The sequence below is a fragment of the Charadrius vociferus genome, unplaced genomic scaffold, assembly GCF_000708025.1.
Source record: "Charadrius vociferus isolate BGI_N301 unplaced genomic scaffold, ASM70802v2 scaffold141, whole genome shotgun sequence".
Classification (NCBI taxonomy): domain Eukaryota; kingdom Metazoa; phylum Chordata; class Aves; order Charadriiformes; family Charadriidae; genus Charadrius; species Charadrius vociferus.
The window spans coordinates 3,262,138-3,283,919 of NW_009647743.1; the positions used below are offsets into that span (position 1 = coordinate 3,262,138).

The window sequence follows — 21,782 nt, forward strand, 5'->3', positions numbered from 1 at the left end:
ACCCGCACTCCGCGCCTTGCCATGTTTCCAGCCATCTGTTGCCAACAGACTGACTGCAGAGCAAGCTACGGCTACGATGAACACCCCATCCCCGAAAGTAAGCCCCGAGGGAGCCATGCAAAGGTGTGTGTATCACAAAACTAGTGGAAAGGCGACATTACTTGGACGTAGAACTGAGTTATAACAATTCAGTGGAAGTTTCTATTGAAGAACCGACTGCTAAATCAGCTGGAAAGAGTAAAAACATTCTTAAATTTAAGTGTCTGCCAGCACAAAGCATAGCCAGGTCCCTTATCAACAGCTTTCCACGCGAAACTAAACAGAAGTCTAATACTTAAGCTCTGTAGAAGAGAGGCAAGTGATAACATATTTCTTTTACGTGTGGAAAAGCTCCTGTGAATTCTATGTTTAGTTCCATTCATCTCACCAGTACACCACCATTTGGCCACTTGTGCTTACACAAATGTAAGTGATGTAAATGAATGTTCCTTTTGCTGAAACAAGAGTTGGAAATAATTCCATTAATTTAATTAGTTTTGTCCCTCGCATTCCTTCATTTAAGTACATAAACTCTAAAAATTACATTAATAAAGATGTTTTGCAACTTTGGGTACCTATATTTAAATCTACATTTCTTTCTGACTGTCACAGATCTTTTGTATTCATGCGTTGTTTTTTTTTTAATATTACGTTTGTCCATGACCAAATATTGCACTTCCATATTTCATAACATTTGCTCAGCTCCCCCTTCTTAATACCAAGTCTCTAGTCTGCATTATATTGATATTTAAAAAGGTGCAGCTGTCCTTTCACTGTTATAACATCTAAATGTCATAATTTATGGTGAATATTACGCATGAACTATCTAAAGTTTTGGGTTTGATCACAAAAGCTGAAGAAGTGAAGACGAATAAAATGAAGGCCCACGAGTAACACTGCAGACACACCAGCAGACTGCTGGGTACCTGGCTGTGCACCAAAGCATTCTCAGCATCTCTTATCAAAAGTTCTTTATGTGCATTTCAGTATTTATATTTGCATTAGCTAGGAAAACAAAAAGCTCCAGCATTTCTATCTCTTTTACACCCCTTTCAAGTTTCTCCTTTTTCTCATCTACTCTATTTCTAACAGAGTCTGCCTTTTTGTAACAACTTCTCAGGCTTTTGTAAAAAAGCGCATTTGGATTAGTACAACACCCTAGAGAAAAACATTTGCCATTTAATCACTACTGTTGAAATACCAGTACTGTTGAAATATCCCGTTCTCCCTTTCAACTATCTACAAGTGATATTTAGGTTCTTAGCAGAAAACTCTTTTTAAAATACGAAGTTGTAGAACAAGCACAGCATACATATTATTACTTAGTATACGACTGATTAGACAGAAGAAAGTAATAGCTGTTTGTCAGCTATTTGACATACGAAGCTTCACAGAGAAGTTACACAAAGAGAAGAGGGATGTAGATTTATCACTAATCACTCTACTGCTTCAGCCCGGCAGTGAGCTGTGCTTGCCGCGATTCTATCGATTTTGACAACAACTGAACACACTTATGTTTAATTTTTTACCTAATCTGTCTTCAATGCCTTTCATGTTGCTTTACTGCTCTCATCAGCCTAGGAAAAGGCAACTAGAGGGTGAAGGACTAATAACAGCAGACAAGGCATCTATCCAATCATTTTTTTTAAAAAAAAGATTATTTTCTGAACTAGCAGGGGAGGGGGACAGATATCAGTCAGCATTTTTTCAACATAAAATAACCCAGCTGTATTACATGTGCCCTTTTTTCTTTTTCATGAAGTAGCCACAAGAAAACATGATACAGCCCCAGTTAAGTAGTTTAAAGGATCACAAATACAAGAATTAAACCTGCTTCAGATGTGCCAAAACGAACCTGACTGGAAATTTAACGTGCTGAATTCAGAGCAGAGATGCCAGCACGTTTTCCACGTGCCCTTGCTCTTTTCAAACATACAGTACCCGGTATGCTACCAGATATGCTCAAGTTCAAAATCGGCAACCATTCAAATATGCATTACTAATTATTTTTTTTTTAAACAACAAGAAAAACCAGATAATGGTACGACAGTTCCAGGCCCAGTGCCATACAAGTCTTGTTAATAGGTTTCTTTCCGATTTTCAAACCAGACACTTATGTTAAGCGTTTCCATGCTATACGAACAACTTCTGCCAGCTGAAAACTGTTCCACTGAAAAGTTAGATAGGTTTATATACCTGGAAATGAAGATTTGGGAGATTTTTATAGTGTAATAGGAATTAATCTTACAGGTAATGTTTAAGCCCAACACACTTCCAGCCAGCAGCAGAATCTAAGTTAGGACAGGCAAGAAAGACCAACAGAAGTTACAATATTCCTTGTTTACCCACATTAACTCTTTCTCTAACAACTGGGAAGCAGATAAGCTTTCTAAAACATTAACACAAGAACAGTATATCGACAATAGTCAGCATGATCTTCATTGCAGAAAATGCTATGGTACCGCCATATGGAGCAAGCGTAGCCTCAATAGCTGCGCCCTCAGTGTAAGAAGCATTTTTACTTGTCAGACACCTCATAAAACCAACTTAGAGACCTCCCTGTAAGTTGTTTAGTACTAGGAAATCGTTAGCCTGCAGGAAAATTGTTGTGCTTCTTTACACTTCTTGTTTTGAAAAATTTCATCCGTGCTCTATTCTATAAACATAGAATAGCCAGAACTGTACTCGCTTTACAGTTTCACTTAAATTGCATTACAGACAGAGAGGCAGTTCATCAAAGGACTTATTGCAACTAAACCAGCAGATACGAGAGGGCGAGACAGATGTGTGCAGCATTAATCTTTTTAACCCCTGAAATGTCAAGTTAAAAATCTTAAAAAATGATTCCCCTGCAGCATTCTACCAATATTCCGCTCATTCACCCAGGGGCTTCTCACAATAGCGGCTCAGAAATCTGCTCCTGTTAGTTCCGAGCCGAGACAGAGGTTTTTACCCAAAACATTGGCACAGCGCGCAATCCTCTGTCACTGCCCCTCAGGCTGCCCAGAACAAGGCTCACACACGCACCAGCAACTGAGGGGTCACCAGAAACAACAACAAAAAAACCCAAATGCAAAGAAAGTCAAAGCTTTTCATTCTTGAAGTCCTAAGAGCTGTACAGAAATTTGAAAGAAAAACCTATTTCCCAGTTCCATACCATTGTTACGGATGAATTTTTCCCAAGAAATTGTTAGATTCCATTTAAGAAACTTCCAAGCATTCATTTCTTGTCTGTTTCTTATCTTGCATTCAAGAAGTAATGATGGCAGAGGTCATTAAGTGATTGCAGTTTTCTTAATTTTACTATACAAAGGTGATGTAAACTCTGATTAACTATTCTAAAGCAGTTTTTCACAGTCCATTCCAAAGCGTCTCGTTTCTCTGTATGGCTACTTTGTACCAGCACATGAAGCCGTCTAACTCAAAATTCCGCGACTAAAATCTCATGAGTTGCATCCACAACAGTCAAAGTTAACAGGATTTCTGAGTAAAAGTGCAGCCAAAGGAAAAGATGTTGAAACACTAAAACTGCAGCATTTCCAAAATAATATATTCAAAATACCATATTAAGAGAGGCCAATGAACAGTTCACAGCCTCTTCCCTCTGACATTCGTTTCAGGACTCATACAGAGTAACCCAAAAGCCGCTTGCACGCGTTTACTGCGGCTAACACTCAAACCGTGTTTCCAGGCACGCCGTCCAGATGCCCTCGCTTTTTGCTTCCCTTTGCTTTCTGTAACGCAGTGCGGTGCATATGAATTTCAAGTTAAAACCAAAGGGGTTGGGCCTTACCTCTGTCGCTGAAGTCATCCACGAGAATGATTTCTGCTATCAGGCTGTCCGGAGTGCGGTTGATAATGCTGTGTATCGTTCTCAAGAGGGAAGTCCAGCCTTCGTTGTGAAACGGGATAATTATGCTCGTATTTGGTAGCTTTTCCAAGTACACCTTGTGCTTACAGCTGGAGAGAGAAGAACACAATTGCATGAGCACACGGAAAAGCCCGAGTTGGCAAATACTGCCATCCTTTTGGGCCATTCAACCACGATGGTTTCTGGCATAAACCTCAACAGTGTAATCAATCAGTACTTTCACATGACAAGAACTAGTTCATTTAGAACACTCACATTGCTTACAACATACAATAAATCTGAAAAATGACAAAACTTTAGTACAGTGACTGAAGTTCGATTCTTTTCCTACTGAAAGCTTTTTTGTGCAAAATTAAAGGACATATCTTCTACATTATTTCAAAATCACTGAAAGCTTTTTCGTGCAAAATTAAAGAGGACATATCTTCTACATTATTTCAAAAAATAAAAAAAATTCCTCTTATGATCCTTCTTTTGTCCACAGCAGACAAAATTTGTAAAAGCATTTTGCTATACCAAGAGACAAACTCTTCAAAGAATTGCAAACAATTTACTACTACCCCGCCTGACGTCTGCTCAGTGTGCAAAACAAGGATGTCCACAAACAGCTCCAACTTCACGTTCGCATATCCAAAATGATTGCGGCTATTAAGTACAGACATACAACCCACATGACTCTGAAATGCAGACTGATACAAGCAAGAAAATATAAAGCACCTTCCGTTTTTGGAAGGGAAGCTCTGCCCCCTCAGCATCTCAGTCGAACAGCATTTGTGCTGTGTCAGCGCTTAACCTGCCCATTTCAGCACGGACTTCTTCACGGATTTGAGCAAAACCCCATTCTTTAAATAACGGCCTTGCAATTCAGTTAGCTGAGAACGTTCTGTGACTAAAGTTTGTTATTGAAACTGATAGGATCTCATCTTCCATGTTTTACTGAAAAAGCGGGAAAAGGGACACACTCCCCTGCTGGTAACACGGCATTTTCAGCTCTGGGGACAAAGGAACTGAATGATTTCTCATTCCCCAGGAGAAAGTCACACCCTGACAAAGGTCTCCCTACCAGCAGAAACACATCAGCTCTGCAATAAGAAAAAACAAACCACAAAACTTAAACCTGCCACTTGTAGGTATAGAAAAGCAGAGACATCCTTGCTGCTTTTCAGAAAGAATAACTATGTTTATCAAACACTGCTGTAGGTTATAATGTTGATTTGCATATATTTACAGCTTAGCTTGCATTTCCACTTTATAAATGTCACTTAGAAATCAATATTTACCAATTTCTTGTACAGCTACCACACTGAAGAAGTGTTCCAAAGAAATAATAAAAACCCATAGCTCATACAGTTGTATTTGCAAATATTAACTCTTAATGTAGTTGGGAATAAACCATCAAGTTTTTGGATGCTTTCCTAAGAAATAAGATGTAAATTTGTAATTCAGACATTTCTTCCTAAAACATGGCAACGATGTATTTAATGACAAGCCATTTGCAAAAATCATACTTTTTGAAACTTTTTAACAAGCAGCTTGCTGGTAGAACATATGTGCAGGCTGGAAAAAGGAGAGCTGCTTCGCAGGAATGTGCAGTTCTGGAGAAAACAGTGCTCATTACCTACTGACGGAAAAGGCTAATATATTTTCTAACATTTTGGGAGGAAAAAAAATCCACCGCAGCAACAGAATTAAGTAAAAAGTCTTTTTCTTATCTGTCGGAAGATGTACAACAAAGGAAGCCATGATTAATATGTAGCTGTTTCAGCTGGCAAATTAAGAAAACCACCTACCAAACCCACCTCCTACCGCTGCCAGCTGTTTGCCAACACTGCTGCTTCTCAGGCCAGCACCAATGCAGCTGCTGCACATCCATGTAATTCTTACGCTATTCAGGAAAGCAAGATTTTTTCCTTTAGCGTTTTTAACGGCCAGTATAATTTTAAAAGTAGTAAGTTTCCCAACTCCATAAAACCCTAGGCCAAAAAACTTAGAGTTTGTTTTCATGTCAACACATAAAAACAAGCAAAGGAACCCCACACATCAGAGTACAACTTCTAAAGGGTAAGGGGAAAAAAATACCCCAAACACACCGGAATGGTGTTTCTTTTTTTAAGATGTCACCCCTCCTCTATAACAATATACCTTTTGAAAGAGGTTGTACAGAAATTTGTGTATTTCCATGGTCAATATTGTAACCTTAAGCACATATAGATGGGGAAGACCATTGGATTTGGATCGTCTCATCGTTGGCTTCAGATTAACTGCATATTCTATGAGAAGGAGAAGCAACATCGGTGGACTTCAGTTTAAAACAATTTCATTCTTACTACAGAATAGGTTGCTCTAGCAACCCTAGAAGAGAGCCATGCTTACAAGATAGGAGAGGAAAATACCTGACATTTTCTTAACAAGCCTCCATCATTCCACTTTGACCTTTAACCCTCATTTATATTTACTTTTACTTTGATAGTCATTGCAAAGGCACCTGGCTATATGTGAAAACTGGAAGAGGGGAGATTTAGAATAGATATTAGGAAGGAATTCTTGGCTGTGCGGGCGGTGAGCCCCTGGGGCAGGTTGCCCCGAGAAGCTGTGGCTGCCCCATCCCTGGAGGTGGTCAAGGCCAGGTTGGACGGGGCTTGGAGCAACCTGGGCTGGGGGGAGGTGGCCCTGCCCCGGGCAGGGGGGTTAGAAATAGATGATCTTTAAAGTCCCTTCCAACCCAAACAATTCTGTGATTCTAGCAAAGAGCCACAAACCACCCGAACCCCCTTTTTTCCTACTTTCGTCAAAAAAGCTGGTCATATCCTCAAATCCACAGAAGCGAAGCCTGAAGCTTCATCATCCCCTAGGGTTAAGACAGCCTGTTCGGTTTCATAGCAGTGGCGTACTTGTCTTTCTGCAGCAAGTTAAATTCCGGCCGTTTTTAGCCCCTCGCTCTCTGGCATGAGAGTAACTGTAACAGAAGATCACTGTTTTAGAAGGCACAACACAGAAATCCCTTTTATTTGCAGTTGCGTTCAGCATAAGTACAGCAGAGCATAGCTGGCTCTGCGCTGCGATGGGCTGCAGGAGGGGCCCGAGGGAGAGCTGGAAGGCTCAGGGAATTCCAGTGAAGGTGCAGCTAGGCATCCGCTGCTGAGACACTGGTTTTACTAAGAGAATAATCATATAGGCACGCAGCATTTATTCAAAGTCTGACAGCGTGGATCTTTATATTCTGCGTTTCAGAAGTGCTGCCAAACGCCCCGGCCGCAAGACGACTGCTTGGAGGCACAGACGTTGCTTCGCGCGAGCCATTGCTTATCTTTGAAATAACCATCAGATCTTTCTGCCCAGAACAAAGAACTAGTTATCATATCACTAGGTCAGAGTGAAGTCCATAGTCACAGACTTTTACTATATTTAAATTTATTAATGGTGCCTACAACACCAAATAAGCCAGCCTAGGTAGGTGTACGATACACGCATTAGGCAGGAGAGATAACAGGTTCTATATGCAACAGTAACTGACGTAAATCCATAAAGCTTGACATACATAGATTTCTCTTATCTGATATTTCAACTCATCTGCATTTTACTGATGAGAATGATGTTTAAACTTTGCTGATGCTTCCTGGTTTATCAGATAAGCTACTAGAAAGAGACTCTTATCATTAACTGCAACAATTTTGCATCAGCGTCAAAGGTTTTTAGGAGTGTTCTTTGAACACTAGTTCATTATCAAAAATTCTGTAGAGTGCATTTGGAGAGGTGCTGACAAAGTTTGATCACAGCTTCAAACTAAGCTTGCTTTATTATTTCTGCTGGCACCAAGGTTCTAACATACCTCTTAATAAATATCTATTTTCTTTTTCAGCCACCATAAAGTCATACTTTCAAGAATACTTGCTTTTTTTGCTCTCACCAAAATAATCCCAACATGATAACAGTGTTTTAAGCGTTCCTAAGCAAAATACAGACCTTTATTTCAATGATTGCTCTTTAAAAGAAATTTGGGTAATAGCTTAACTACCATGGGGAATGAATGTTTCAAAAGTGAGATTTTTGATTCCCCAAAGAAATGAGAAATTATAATAATTTGAGAGGCTTTCGTATTTACTGAAGAATACGATCTTATCAAAATTTATTCAAATAAAAAATAAAGCACTGTTTACCATAGAAAGGAAAAATGCTACGTATAAAAAGTTACCATTACCACCCAAATTTACAGTGTTTAAGTGAGCACTAATATTCATTAGGTAAAACTTTTTGAATTAAGTATGTTAAATGGAATTGGCCTGATTTCCTATAGAAATATTTCAAATACTGCTAAACAAGATAATTTTATTTTCCAAAGTCTCACAGTTCCAGTGGAAAATTTTGTCAAACTTGTATCAATTTAGAAAAAGACAGTACTTGCAGCCACGAGCTGCAGTTGTCAGCCTCCGCCCGGAGACGCCGCCACTGAGCGCAGGCACGATGTGACAGCAGCCGGAATGGCAGAATAAAGCGTCCAAAGAACACACTGACTTTCATTAAAGCATGGAATACTGGGAAATCTACAAAGGCCTGGAAATAAATCCTAAAAATCAATATTCAAAAGAAGGTAGGAGACTTAAGACAGACAGATAGGCAGTTCAGCCACTTTCAGTCAAGTCAGGGTTTGCTCCAAGATCTAACTCAGCATAGAAAAGATTGTATAGTTGATGTCAATCAACATCGCTTTATGCTATCCTTTTCATTAGCAAATCATAGCACAACCGGTAAAGGCAAATTAATTACTGTAGAGCTTTAGTATCATATCATATTCTGATTAAGGAATTAAAAAAACAACAAAAAAGTCAGTGAGGAATTGAAAAAGAGAGATGCAACTACAGGGTCTTTCAAAATAATTTGTAATAAGGTTATTATTTGCTATTTTTAGTTTGTTTCCATCAGGACTAGGTTTCACCCTGGTAGTATTTTCCACTGGATTAACTTTTAAAATAACTCATGAGAATTTTGCAGTAACAAGATTGATTTGAACGGTAAATGAAGATGAAGACCGGTCATTTGACTCTGATAACTCAGCCCCGTACACGTTGTAAAATGGCTCGTTGGAATAAACGTATGTTCCTCTAAACATACACAAAGTCTTAGAAGAAAAACCTCACGTGAAATTTGATAGTTTTACCTACAGGATTCAGGGCAGAGAACTAAATCAGTCTACCTGAAATAAGTACACCAAACTGATTTTTCACTTCAGTTTTGATCACACTAATTGCCATGGAAGCACGCTCCGTAATCAGCCCTGGCTACGTACGTACACTCAACATCACGCCCATGCTATTAAGAGGATAAGTATTTAAGGATGCTGAGAGCGCGTTATTTGACTAGTCTTCCACCGTTTGCATTATGTTTTCCCTCACTTTCATCCTTACCTCCACACTTGTGTTTCTGCAGGTAACCAAACAGCTCAGCGGAACTTGTGATGTTTGAGGTAGCACTCACCCGCTTTGCTCAGAAACACACCGGGTCGTACCTGGGCACAGCTCCCTACGAGTGAAGTTGCTGGTGCTGAGAGCCCTCCCCCTACCTCCCCCTCAGCTTCCCCTGTTCCGCCGCTCATCAACGGTTGGTAAGTGACCATTTACAGAACCGGAGACTTAACTGTTCAACATTTGATGCTGCCTTCCCCAAAGTACTCGGAGATCCCCATCAGTGGCCTTGGCTCACGTACGTGCTCGCGGCTCTCGGCAAACGCCTGGAGACCAGTGCCAGCAGCGCCCGGTGCGGCGGCACAGCAGGCACCCGCGCAGCCCGGGGACATCCCACCCGAGCAGAGCCGGGCCTCCAGCCTCCCCGCCAGGGCGCATTCGGGATCGTCGCTGGCTTTGCAGCCTGCCGGAGTAGGGCAGGGAACTCGAGGTCGCCATGCCCCTCGCACAGCCCGGGCTGGGCTCCAGCCACGCATGGGCACCTTCTCAGCCCTTGCACCACGCAACCCCACCACACGCAGGCTCTTAGAAGCCGATTAGGACTATCCCACCTACACTATTAACCCTCTTCAGCCAATCTCACAGAACTCCCTCCCAATACTTTCTGCCTTTCTCGGAGGCAGGGACTCTGTTTTACTACTGACTGCCACAGTGACCTTTTGGTCTTGGTCCCGGTTTCTAGCTACCGGGTGACTGTAGGAGTAGCTGCGAGACGTGCACGCTGCACTGACATGCCGAGTCTCAGTCCTCCCAGCAAGTCTGAAGACAGAACTAATACACAAGTTACTCCTAACGATCTCTCCTGCACCCCGAGCACACACACACACGGAGTAACCGCCTGCCCCCAGACAAGCTGGCAGAGGACGAGGGAACAACCCAGTTTACCATCACTCCATATGGCCAGTTAGCTATTAAGCCAAAATAATTTGCTTCCCCAGTATAAGCCTACTGCATTCTGGTACTATTATAAAGGCAAACTGGGAAGTGGCAGTCTAGTGTGGTCTCTAGGTGGATTTTTTTTTTTTTTTTAATTTAAAGAAAGGGTGTAATTCAAATTTTTTGCATTTTTAAACTGTGCACTTGCCCTAGACACTTAAAAATCCAGAACTTCTCAGGCAGAGTTCAGTCAAATGATAACTAGCCTTTTGGCTGTACTTTCCAAAATGAAAAGGGGGCCGCCAGCAGAGGAGATTATTTTAAGGCCTTGGAAAGCAAGCTCATTTATTTTAAAGGTGCAGTATCCATAAGCCTGAATCCACAAGGCGGGAGGAGGTAAGGGCGGGAAGAAACAACCGTGCAGATCTATGGCACAGGGCAGGAATACTATTCACGGGGGGAGAGAGCCTGACCATTGAAAGCAGAAAAGCACTCCTACTCAGCGTAAGTATTTTCTGCTTAACCTTAACAGAATACTACAGATTGACCTTCATAAAAGTACTACAGATGCTTTCCTAAAGATGTGTCTTTTCTTGCATTTAAACATCACTTGTTTCAGCGTAGCGCACCTCTCTGTGGAACAATGCTGAATAATAGGTTTAGTGGCTAAGGTCACAAGAATGACCATTTCTTAGCATAAATGTTAATAGATTTCTGAAAACTTTATTTAATAACTCTTAAATCTCAGAATAATTTCTGTGTTAAGTCTGAAAATTATATAAAGTGTCTTGGTAGAAATAGCTGGGAAGAAAATACCCATGATCACACCTGCCCCCCTGCTAGGTAAGCAGCTCACACCTGTATTTTCTCACTGACATTATTACATTAGTGTCCAGAGCAAAGAGGAGAACATGGAAGGGGCATTATGCATTTCCCTTGCACGGATCCTCAGAAGTATCAAGTAACCTTAGCAATTTGGACTTTGCCAGAAAAAGATTTTATAGACACAAACACTTGTGTATATACGGGCAAAAAAAACTGGCACCAAATGATGAATCGGATACAATGACATTTTCAAGATTATTATCACGAATCAAGTTATGAACGTTGAATTATGCTTTCAAATATTGCTATCCTTGATCAATCTTGTCTTTTTTCCATGATATTTCAGAAGTTAAGGTCTAATATTTCTCACCAAAGACTAATACTGCATCATTAAATTTGTCCTGTAGATACCTTCAGATGAGATTGTTGAAAACAGAGGCCCTCTCTACCAGGGCATAAGATGTTTCCAAATTAATTTTCAAAGCAGTAAATACCTCTTCACTGTCTCTGGCCGAAGAATCTCCTTCCTCTCTCCCCTCCATTATTAGATACATTTCTAAGCACTAACTGTAGGTATGATTCAAGTATGCCATTTATTACTGTTTGAAAAAACTGAACTCGGGAAGCTGCACAGTGCTGTTGTCAGACACACCTACCACGGAGTCACTGGAAAACGGCTACTATCAAATTAGAGTTCTTTACAGAAAGGCAGGGTAGAATTTATTGTAAATAATTTGTATATTAAAAAACATTAAACATACATAACTGACAAAGTGGATCTTTCTACCAGCTCTGTATTTGGCATGTTGTTCCTGTAGTTCGTTATGGTATTTGGCTCCAGCAGTTCACGGCTTGTTCATAAAAACGATACACCGCGACACCCTTTAACTCGCTTTAGAACGCCTATTACTGATTTAGGTATTCCTTTGACATACAGAATTCTTCTGCTGGGTCGAAACAAGACTCAAACCTGAGTTTCTGAACGAAACGCTTTTAGAGTCAGTTCCAAAGCTAGCAGGGAGGCTGTCGGGAGGCTGCAAGATTAGCAAGAGGGTCCTCCATTCCCAAAACACAGTTTTTATTTCACCTTGGGCAGGTGAGTCACAGAAACACCTGGAAGCTATTTGCAGCAGGCACCAATAACATGCAGCTTGGAGAGAGGACCACTCCTGAAGAGAGAGGCAGTGAAAAGGTGTCACAATTACACTGCGTTGCGATTCGCCTCCGAGAGCCTCGAGACTGCTGGGATGCCGCTTCGCAGGTTAGCCTCCTCTGCCGGGCAGAGCTGAAGAACAGCATCCTTTTGCTTCAAGGTACCAGAGTACTTCCACTTAATTCCCCAATGAGTTTGTAAGTAGGAAAAGAGAGTCCTAAAACATCATCCTAGCTTAAGACAAGATGCAAAACTGCAAGATTCTCCGTCTTTACGGCTTCTCTGTTAACAGAAACACGCAGAAATCTACCCCCTCTGTAGGAGAGCAAATGAAAGAAAATGGGCTTCTAAAATGCCGAGAAAGGAGAGCAGGGCTGGCGCCATTGCAGCCACTTCGCAGCAAAAGCCAATTCATAAAAGCAGCAATTTGTTTGACCCTGTGGCTATAACAGCGACGATGTTTTATGCCCATTAAGGGATGGCAATAGCGATGCCTTGGCCAGTCACCAGGCTCTGCGCCTCCGACACAGCCACACTTCCACGCTGCCCTTTCTCCCGGCTAATAGCACAGGAGAGGTTAAATGCCTCGCAGACATCCCTTCCCTGCATTTCGGAAGCAAGGTAGCAGCCCACTGCGGCACTTACTGGATCACAGAAGTAGCCCACCTCCAATTTCTTTCTCCTACAGGAAGTGCCAGAGAAAGTTAGAGCAAAAGAGAACGATTTGCAGCCTTTTTCTTTTTCCTCCCCACTGGCTTTGTCAGCGCACGCTCTCTTAGCTGAGCTGCTTTTTCAGATCTGACCTTTTCTTTCCCTTTATTAAAGGACCCACCGCACCCACTGGGCTCCCAGCTGCTGACAAGCCCTCCACAAAGCTACAGGACAAAACATTTCCCAGTGAAGATTTACATAGTAATTGTCTTAGCATGTCAAAGTATTCAATTTACAGCAACAAGCTTCGGTCACACGGCGTTTCTGTTCCAATCTGGCCTTGTCAACCGAGCCTGATAAAGCAGCGATAGCTAGTAATTTCTGCCGCCGTTTGACAAGGCTGCAAAATTAGCTTGGGTGTGAGCTGATGGAGGGCAAAGTAATCTTTATTTTCCCCGTGGCTCACAGCTGGGAAGCAAGCAGGCACTGCTGGGTATGGGCCTCGATAAACGGCACGCTTTTCCCTACTAAACACATACATCTTCTCCAAAACATTATCCCTATTTTAATGAAAAAAAGAGAGAACAATTAAATCATACAGTAGTAATAGTTTGCATTATTGCTATTAAATGTGGTAACAAACAAACAACGTATCTTGGAAACTAAACAGGCAAAGCCCTGTGTTCTCTCTGTCGGCTTCCCGCAGCACAGACCCATCACAGCCCGCAGAGTAACGAGCACCTAATTCAGCTCTACTTTAAATTGCATCATTTTGGTCTGTCACCGACACTCTCTCCAGCAGCACCGCATGTCTTCCAAGAAATCAAAGTCAGTGAGGTTGCCTCACTTCATCCTTCAAACCAAGAGGATTCTCTAACCAAGGGAAGAACATAAGAGGCAGATAAGCCTCACGACACAAAGCACGTTTTTGGTTGCAAAGCTTTGTTTTACAGGATAGTGAGGTATAAAGCCATCACCACTCATGGAAAGACCTAACAAAAGTTTTAAAAACTAATTAAAACAATAACCAGTCTTTAACAAACTTATCTACTTGCCCATACGTATTAAATCTAGACTTGGGAAAAACCAAGAATGAATATAGTAATTTTATACCATCAAAATCCCTCAGGAGCACGCTCACATCAGTAGGCATCTTCGTACTACATTCCAGCTTAAACCTTGCACTTTATTACCTATGAATTCCAAAATACTAGCAAGCAGCCCAATTTATATAATATATACACACATCCCCAAACCACTTTTTTTTTTTTTGAGAGAGAAAAGATTACAGAAATATCAATGTACTCAAAATTCATTTATTCACACCAAGCACACTTATCTGATTGTCTCTCAAGAGTCAGGCAGACCTTAACGGGATCAACAAAAAGCCTCTATTTTGAGCCTGAGCTCATTTTCCTGGCCAAAGCAGAGCAAAGAGGATTAGAAGTTTTTGTCATGTCAGAGTGCGTTTTAAGCATGCTACTTCAGGAACAAGCCAACCCACGATGTTCAACTAGCCTTTAACTTCTGTTCCAGAAATCCTAGTTATCCTTTTACCACTCGCCCTTACTCTCCAACACCATCCCATAGGCTTCCAGGAACGCTCTGGCATATCAGCCACTCATCCCAGTTTTGTGCCAGTCCTCAAGAACCCCTCCCAATCGCTGCGATCATTCAAAGATAGTTGAGAGTGCCCTCAAAACACCAGCTCCTTCAGCATTCGCGGGTACTTCTCACGGGGGCCCACGGGCTTACTGTGCCCAGCTCCCCCAAGCAGCCGATATCCTTCCTGTGACCCGCCTTCATCTTCCTCCACTCCCTTTCACCGCAGTGCACGACCGGGCCCACACCTCTCTCAACATCCCCTCCCATACACAATATGAGAGATTAAACAACGTGTGAGATGTTACCAGGCGCGAGCAGTGTCTCCAACACCAGGATCACAGCGGGGAGAGCGCTGCCGCCAGGGCGCGTGGACCGCGGGTGCCAGCAGGGTCAGCGAGCTCTCTCGCCTGCTACCGCGTCCTGGGGCCAGCGCAGCCTTTGGAAAATTAGAGATTGATAAGGTCATTCCTAATCGAACCAGCAAAATAGAAAGAGGTTTCTTTTTCATTCCAGCCTTGCTGCACATTTGCTGTCCTTACTACAGGAGGTGCAGCAGTGGATTCTGTTGCCAGTGAGTGTACCGCTGGCACCCGCGTGTTTTGTTAACATTGGCGCCAAAATGTCATCAGCTTAGAAGCATCCAGTCTGATGCAAATCCACATTAGCTACACACCTAACTGCAGGAAAATATGCTTGGGAAGGAAGCAAGAATGGATATATAAGAAAAGGGAAGGTATACTGAAGCTTTTCATAAAACTATTACATTAACAGTATATCACATCGTCACTTTCACCTGTGAACTGCAAAGCTACTGGTCCCCAGAACTTTCCACATTTCTTGCAGATCTTAGTGAAGTTACATGTACTTTCCAATTTTAGTCTCGTATTGTTTGAGAGTTAAAAGTTCTGGCTTTAGCCATGGCCAAATGCTCATAGACTTGTCTCCCCCAGATGCACAGCGCTGGCTGGAGGGCAAATATCCTTCAGGATTCCTGTCCCGAACTAAACTTAACAAATTTAAATTTCACAGCTATGTTTACTGCAGCTTGCTATTCTCTCAGCAGCGTGGGAGGCTTTGCTGGATTCTAGGTAACACACAAGAACTCCTGTCCTCCACTTATAAACAGCTTATTCTTTCAGCAAATTCTTCTCCGGGAACAGCCCCAGAGCCATGGGGTTTGGGCTCCCCTCACCACCGAGGGGGGCAGCCTGCGCCTCGCCAACAGACCCCGGGAATCACCACGCATCACCCCCTTTTCACCTGTTCCCACCATCAACAGACACACAAAGCACCCGGAAAGCAGTTGGGAATTATTCCACGTTAGTTGTTACTATCAATCCACGTCGTGCAGAGGACCTGCCAGCAGGCACGACAGAGACAGAAGGCAAGTTTTCTGGAGTATAACATATTCGCCATCCTGTTCCCGGAGCTGCCCTCTGAACGAGATGCGCTGCGGCAATTGCAGAGGAGGCCCCGGTGGGGCTCGGCAAGGGGACACGGCTGACACGTTCCTCACCCCGCGACTTTCCACCTTCGCTACACCGTTCAGCGACTGCACAAGACGCTTGGAAAAGCTGTCAGAGGAACAACTCCCAGCCTTCCCACTACCCCCCTAAAAGCCCAATTTGAGTTTCACCAGTTGCTCTGCGGCCAGATGAGGTTGAGGTAACACTAGCAAACAGCGGTGCAAAGCAACGCAGCACGTATGTGTCTAAAAAGCCATTTCTGACTTCCCAGAGTGAATGACAACTAGAAAGAAACCTTCTACTCTTAGTTTCTTTCAACATATAACCAAAAATTCAACAGAAGATCAAACCAAACAACTAATTACAGTATTTAATAAGGCTCATGGAAGTAACGTTCAGCATACTTTAGATCAAATCATTTGTCTTTTAGCGTCTTGAGGCAGGACAACCTAAGCCTGTCTTTAAGAGCGTAGAACCCTGGGGAATTCACTGGGATCTCTATTGGAGTACTGGATTAAAGATGAATTCTTAAATTTTATTTTTAAGGACTACATACATAGCTTAAACTGTGACAAAAGCACTGTCTTTATAAAAAGAAAGTAATTAAATCCACTCAATGCAATAACTGAAAACTTTTAGGGGATTCAGATACAAACTACTGCATGACTGTTTAGTGATAATATTTATATAAACATATCCTTTTCCCATATTAATTAGTAATTCTAGTCTTTCTGCAAAGTTTACCAAAACATAAGTCAGGATTAACAGTAACTCTGCAACTACTCTAAAGACACAAAAAAATACAGCCAAACAAAAAAACCCAAACCAATCCCCCAAAGAAATCCCATTGCATATTTATTTTAGCCTCTTTTAAAAATATAAGTGACAGCAACTACTCTGCATTCAAATATTTTGAGAGAGAACCATTCAGGCATTGTCGCAGCTTCTGCTACTGATAAGGAGGGAGAGTTTCAGTTATGCAGAACAGGTAGGGTGAAATTTGCTTTTTTATTATTAAAAAGAAAGAAAGTCTCATTAGTGTTCAGGACACAGAAGGTCTCACAGCCCTTCGCTAAACATCCATATTTCTTCAAAAATGAAAATGCATTTCTTCTGAGGCCTGTGAAAAATTTAATGTGTTAGAAAAAAAAAAACAAACAAAACCCCAACCAAAAAATGAGCACAGCTCAGACTTCTGAAAAGGAATACTGCTGGGAGTGCCAGTGACTGGAGGGCCACCGCTTCACACGGCACCAGTGAGACCCACAGTCAGTCTGGAAACACCGACTCCAGCTCATATGTGCCAAAACCAGACATCACAAATCAGGTCGGGCATCCTTATTGTACAAGACGAACACTAAGAATTTCAGTACAAAATGAATCCGTCTGTGCCTACGGAAGCCTAAAAAGGATGGGGTTTCTTGCGCCAGATTATTCAAGCAAGACAAAGCTCTGTGCATCTGATCTGTGACTACGCAAGTTATCAACAAATAATATGCAACTCGTCAATAAAAGGAGACCTGTTGTTGAAATCAGCCTACACAAACATACCAAAACCATGGAAGATCTTATATGACAATGCTCTCAACTCTGTTGTTATCAGGAATTAACTTGAATTCCTCGATTCAAGAATGAAAAGCTAAAAAGTTGGGTGCTCTAATTTACAGAGACTTACGAGTTTCAAACACGATATACCACAACGTTTATATTCACCGTCGGGACTATCATTCCCCCAAGCCTCATTAAAAAAAAAAAATTAAAAAAAAAATAATCACATTTTGAACACTATTCAAAATGCAACTCAGATTCAGTTTTGTTTGTTTGAACAAAACTGGTATGAATGGCAGAATATTTAATAATGTTGAAGAGATAAGACTTAATGGTAACTGCTATAAATAATTAGAGTAAGTACCATTTGTCCCTCTACAACAGAAAACAATACTGACAGCATTTTTCTTAGCTGTAGCGGCTTTGTTATATTCCAGACTACAGAAAGCGGCATAGGACAGGTGAAAAAAAAAAAAACAACACACCAAACAAACCAACCAGCCAACACAAAACCCCACTATTCTTCTGGGTTTTGAAATATTTTTCATGTCAGTACAGAACTTCTAACTCTTAAATAGTAACTCCATTGCCAACTCTCAATACTACCCAAAACTCATAATACGCTGCCTTCCACTTTAGGTGACCGGAACTTTTAGTTTCCCTAAATCAGTCCTGAAATCCCAATGAACTGAGATGATAATCCTGTTTCAGATTTTCATTTGGAATTAAACAAAAAAAATAAAAAAAGCTGTTTTGTTTGCGTTTGTTTTGTTTTAACTTAAAGCCAGGGGATGGTTGTGGGCAAAGAACAGAGAATTAGCTAATGTAACGTGGCGAGAGAATCCACTATGAGAAGACTTTTGCATAAGAGTGGGACAGAAACAAGACAAAGAGCATTCAGAAATGGAAAAAAAAAAAATTAATTCTTCAAGTGTAGCTGTGAGAGACAGAAAGAAAACACCACAGGAGATATTAGAAGGATGCAATAGAGACATATTAAGGACACAGGGAGGCTGTTAAGTCAGCCTTAAAATAGAAGTTCACTTTCATTTCTCTAGGGATTTTTTACAGTACACACATTTTAGTGTCTTATAAAAGGAAAGAAGGATCAATCTGAATACATCTTGCTGAAGTGCTTTAAATATATAGCAGTTAAGGAAAAACCCAAGAATATTATTAAAAAAAAATAGTTTGAAAGCCTGAGTTTCTCAGAGCTCAGTCATTGAGCCATTTGCTTAGTTCCACCTATGCCCCTCCCAGCAGATGTACTGCAAATCCTGAGCCCAGTTTCCAAAGAGACCAAGAAGGGGAAAGTTCATTTGGATTAAGAAGAGCAAGTTTTGTTTATCTGCTACCTTTGCATACTTCCCAGAAAACCAATCACTTAGAAGTGGGCCTTGAAATTTCTTTGGTCGAAGATTTTGCAGTAAATGAAGTGATTTCAGAGAAGTATGGAAACTACTGTAGCTGCTCTTCCAATCTAAATACCTTTTGAGCCAAATGACAAGACTCACCTCTCGGTTTCTGTTGTATTTTAAGGTGCGTTTTGTGAATTCTCTAATTGATGGCAATAAAACCATTCTATTTGGATCTTTAAAATAAATCCTAGACAACATTTTCAGGAGATTAGTCTTCAGTACAGACAAGCCCCTGTGCAAATGGTATATGCTTAATAGAGACAGAAGATCAAAAGCTCAAAGTCTATAATAAGTGTCCCCCACAAACACACAAGAGAAGATACTTAAAAGCTGAAGGGCAGTTAGAAGCTCTACAAAGTAAAAGCCCTTTATGACATTCAGAAGCTGACCACACTCGATCTTGTCTGCTATACCTCACTTGAGTAGTTTTCTTTCATTAAAAACAGCCCTTTCTGGCACAGAAGTTCTATAGCTTTGCAGCGAGTGTCTCTGAAAGCAGCCTTATGAGGTACGAACTACTTCACATTTCACACACACTCCTTGAAGAGAGGACAGATGTCCACAGGTGAAGTGCCGTTAAGACTGGCCCAGCGTGTAACTCACGGCAGCCCAGTGAGGGGTTGGGTTCTGATGGCAGGTCCGAATGGGTTGTCAGGCTTCTGCGTGTCCTGGACCTTCAGGACATGGACTTGCCTCAGGGGTAACTCTCAGAGGTACAGAGCCCAGCTTTGTCACCTTAATCCACATGCTACTTAGTACGCAAACTTAGCACAAGAACATTTTTTATCTTTACGTTTAGAAGATCAGTGATACAGTCAATTAACTAATGGGCTACTCGTGTTACACGTGTTCAGCATAAGGAAGGTTAGAAGGACACGACGCAAGTCAGTTCACTCAGGACACCACACCAAATCACTGACCACACAAGACTTCACTGAAGACCACAGGAACCTGTCTGAACAGGAACGGGAAAGTGATGCAGACACCCAAGGGTTCAAGTTTCCCACGCGAGACACTTCACTGAAAGTCACTCGAGGACTGGTGCAGACGGAAGGGGGCAGAGAAAGGCTGACGTGGCACTGACTCCTTCCTCACCCGTCACTTCTGACAACACGTGGCTCACACCACTGCTGGGGACACGCAGGGAAAGGCCATTGACTGCGACAGGAGCGGGCGAGAAACAAATCACCAGAAGACCAACTCAAAAAACGTGTGGGGAGGATAAACAGCTTCCTTTTGTGTTCAGTAACGTCCTCTGCAATTTCGCTACCAGAGGAGGATGCTTGATGAGCATATTTATTATGCCAACAATGTAATTTAACAAAGCTTTGATGCTGTACAGCTGTACTCAAACTTCTTGGAAGCTCTTTCTGCAAATAATTTCAGGTAACTTGGCAAAGTAGAAGGCAAAGAAAGCACCTAAAAGATACAGCTTATTAAAAAAATTTATTTCTTTTTACTTAAGCAATACCAATACATACAAATTAACAGATGAACAAAGTTTCCTCAAAACAATACAACATGGCAATTAAATAGGAAACACCTCCAACAAAAGATTGTTTTTAAAATATTTTTTGCCAATTCTTCCATTGTGAATTATTTTTTAAAAATCTTATTATGTAAACAATTATACACTGCTCATTCTTTGAGAAGGACAGTACCGCATTGGATGGAACGAGAAGTGTTAGTAGCCATGATATTTCTCTTTCCACCCACCAAGAACTTCTGTCAAGCTCCCAAGTTCTCTTCTGTTCCCTGAAGAATTTCAAACTAATTCACACAGCAAAATTGTATAGGTTAAGAAGTGAGTCGATGCCTTCACCTGAAAGATCGTATAATAAAGGGAACCGTGCCCAAAGGAAAATACAAACCTAGCCACGGAGACAATTAGTGCTGGCACACTCCTGTACCTTTCCCCCATACACTACTCGCATAACAGCCCATCAAAAGGGGGAAAATCCCACATAAAGAGACAAAGGAAGCGATCCCTCCCTTCGAGCCTGAAGCCTAGAAAGGCATACGTGCCCCTTCCTGTTACTGCTGGAAAGCCTCACTCCCCATGTAAGGGAGCCAAAAATTACAGAACCTGAGAAGAAAGTTATGTTTGGTGAGAACTGCATGATCACTTTTAGCTCAGTGGTTCTTTTCCAGAATACTCTTTACCCTGTTTCTCCATAGGATGTTGCTGCTACCAAGGAACAACACTATCATTCACCCCCCAATTCTGCACGTGCACTTCATTCAGTTTTTACACAGTCCTCCGCTGCGTAAATCAGCTGTAGTCTCAGCACCTGATGAGCTGCAGCTATTGGATTGCTTTCACTCTTTACGCAACAAAACCAAAAGAAACATTATGGAAACACTGGTCCAAACATTTAGCCAAAAATTCAATGCAACTTGTCACCCTGTCCCCCAGCCCAAAGATCTGCAGCTATTACCAAATAAGAACCTGAAAAACCACATGTAATGTTATTTATCACTGCCTAACAAATCACTGCCCAGAAATGCCATGAAAATCATCCTGTAATTAAAAGAGGCTTTCTATAGGCTTAATGTGTTACTAATAAGATGAGAGGTCATTTTAAAAGACAGATAGAGTAAGTGATTTAATGACGGTAATAAATTTTCCATTTCCTATTTAATGAAATAGTCACTTTTTGTTGGCTGAGGGTTTAGAAACATACGAAGATAAAAACTTAAAGTGAAATAATCCAGGAAACAATTTACATACTTGGGATGTCGGATGTCTGGCAGGGACCGCTCCAGTGCTATATTGTTGCTAACAAATATGTTGAAGCCATTTTCCCTATAAGCAGAATCATCATGGTCTTCCTCTGTAAGAGGGTACGGCTTTCCATGTTCCCCTTTCCC

At 41.6% G+C, this 21,782-nt stretch overlaps 1 protein-coding gene across 1 annotated transcript in view; it reads right to left on the reverse strand.

Moving 5' to 3' along the window:
* Positions 1 to 21,782, reverse strand: part of GALNTL6 (polypeptide N-acetylgalactosaminyltransferase-like 6) — a 312,073-nt gene that overhangs the window by 263,645 nt on the left and 26,646 nt on the right. Inside the window, exons 3-4 of the mRNA XM_009882028.1 lie at positions 21,643 to 21,775; positions 3,833 to 3,999 (exon numbers count right to left, since the gene is read on the reverse strand). Of these exons, the coding sequence (XP_009880330.1) occupies positions 3,833 to 3,999; positions 21,643 to 21,775 (300 nt within the window). The remainder of the gene's footprint in view (positions 1 to 3,832; positions 4,000 to 21,642; positions 21,776 to 21,782) is intronic.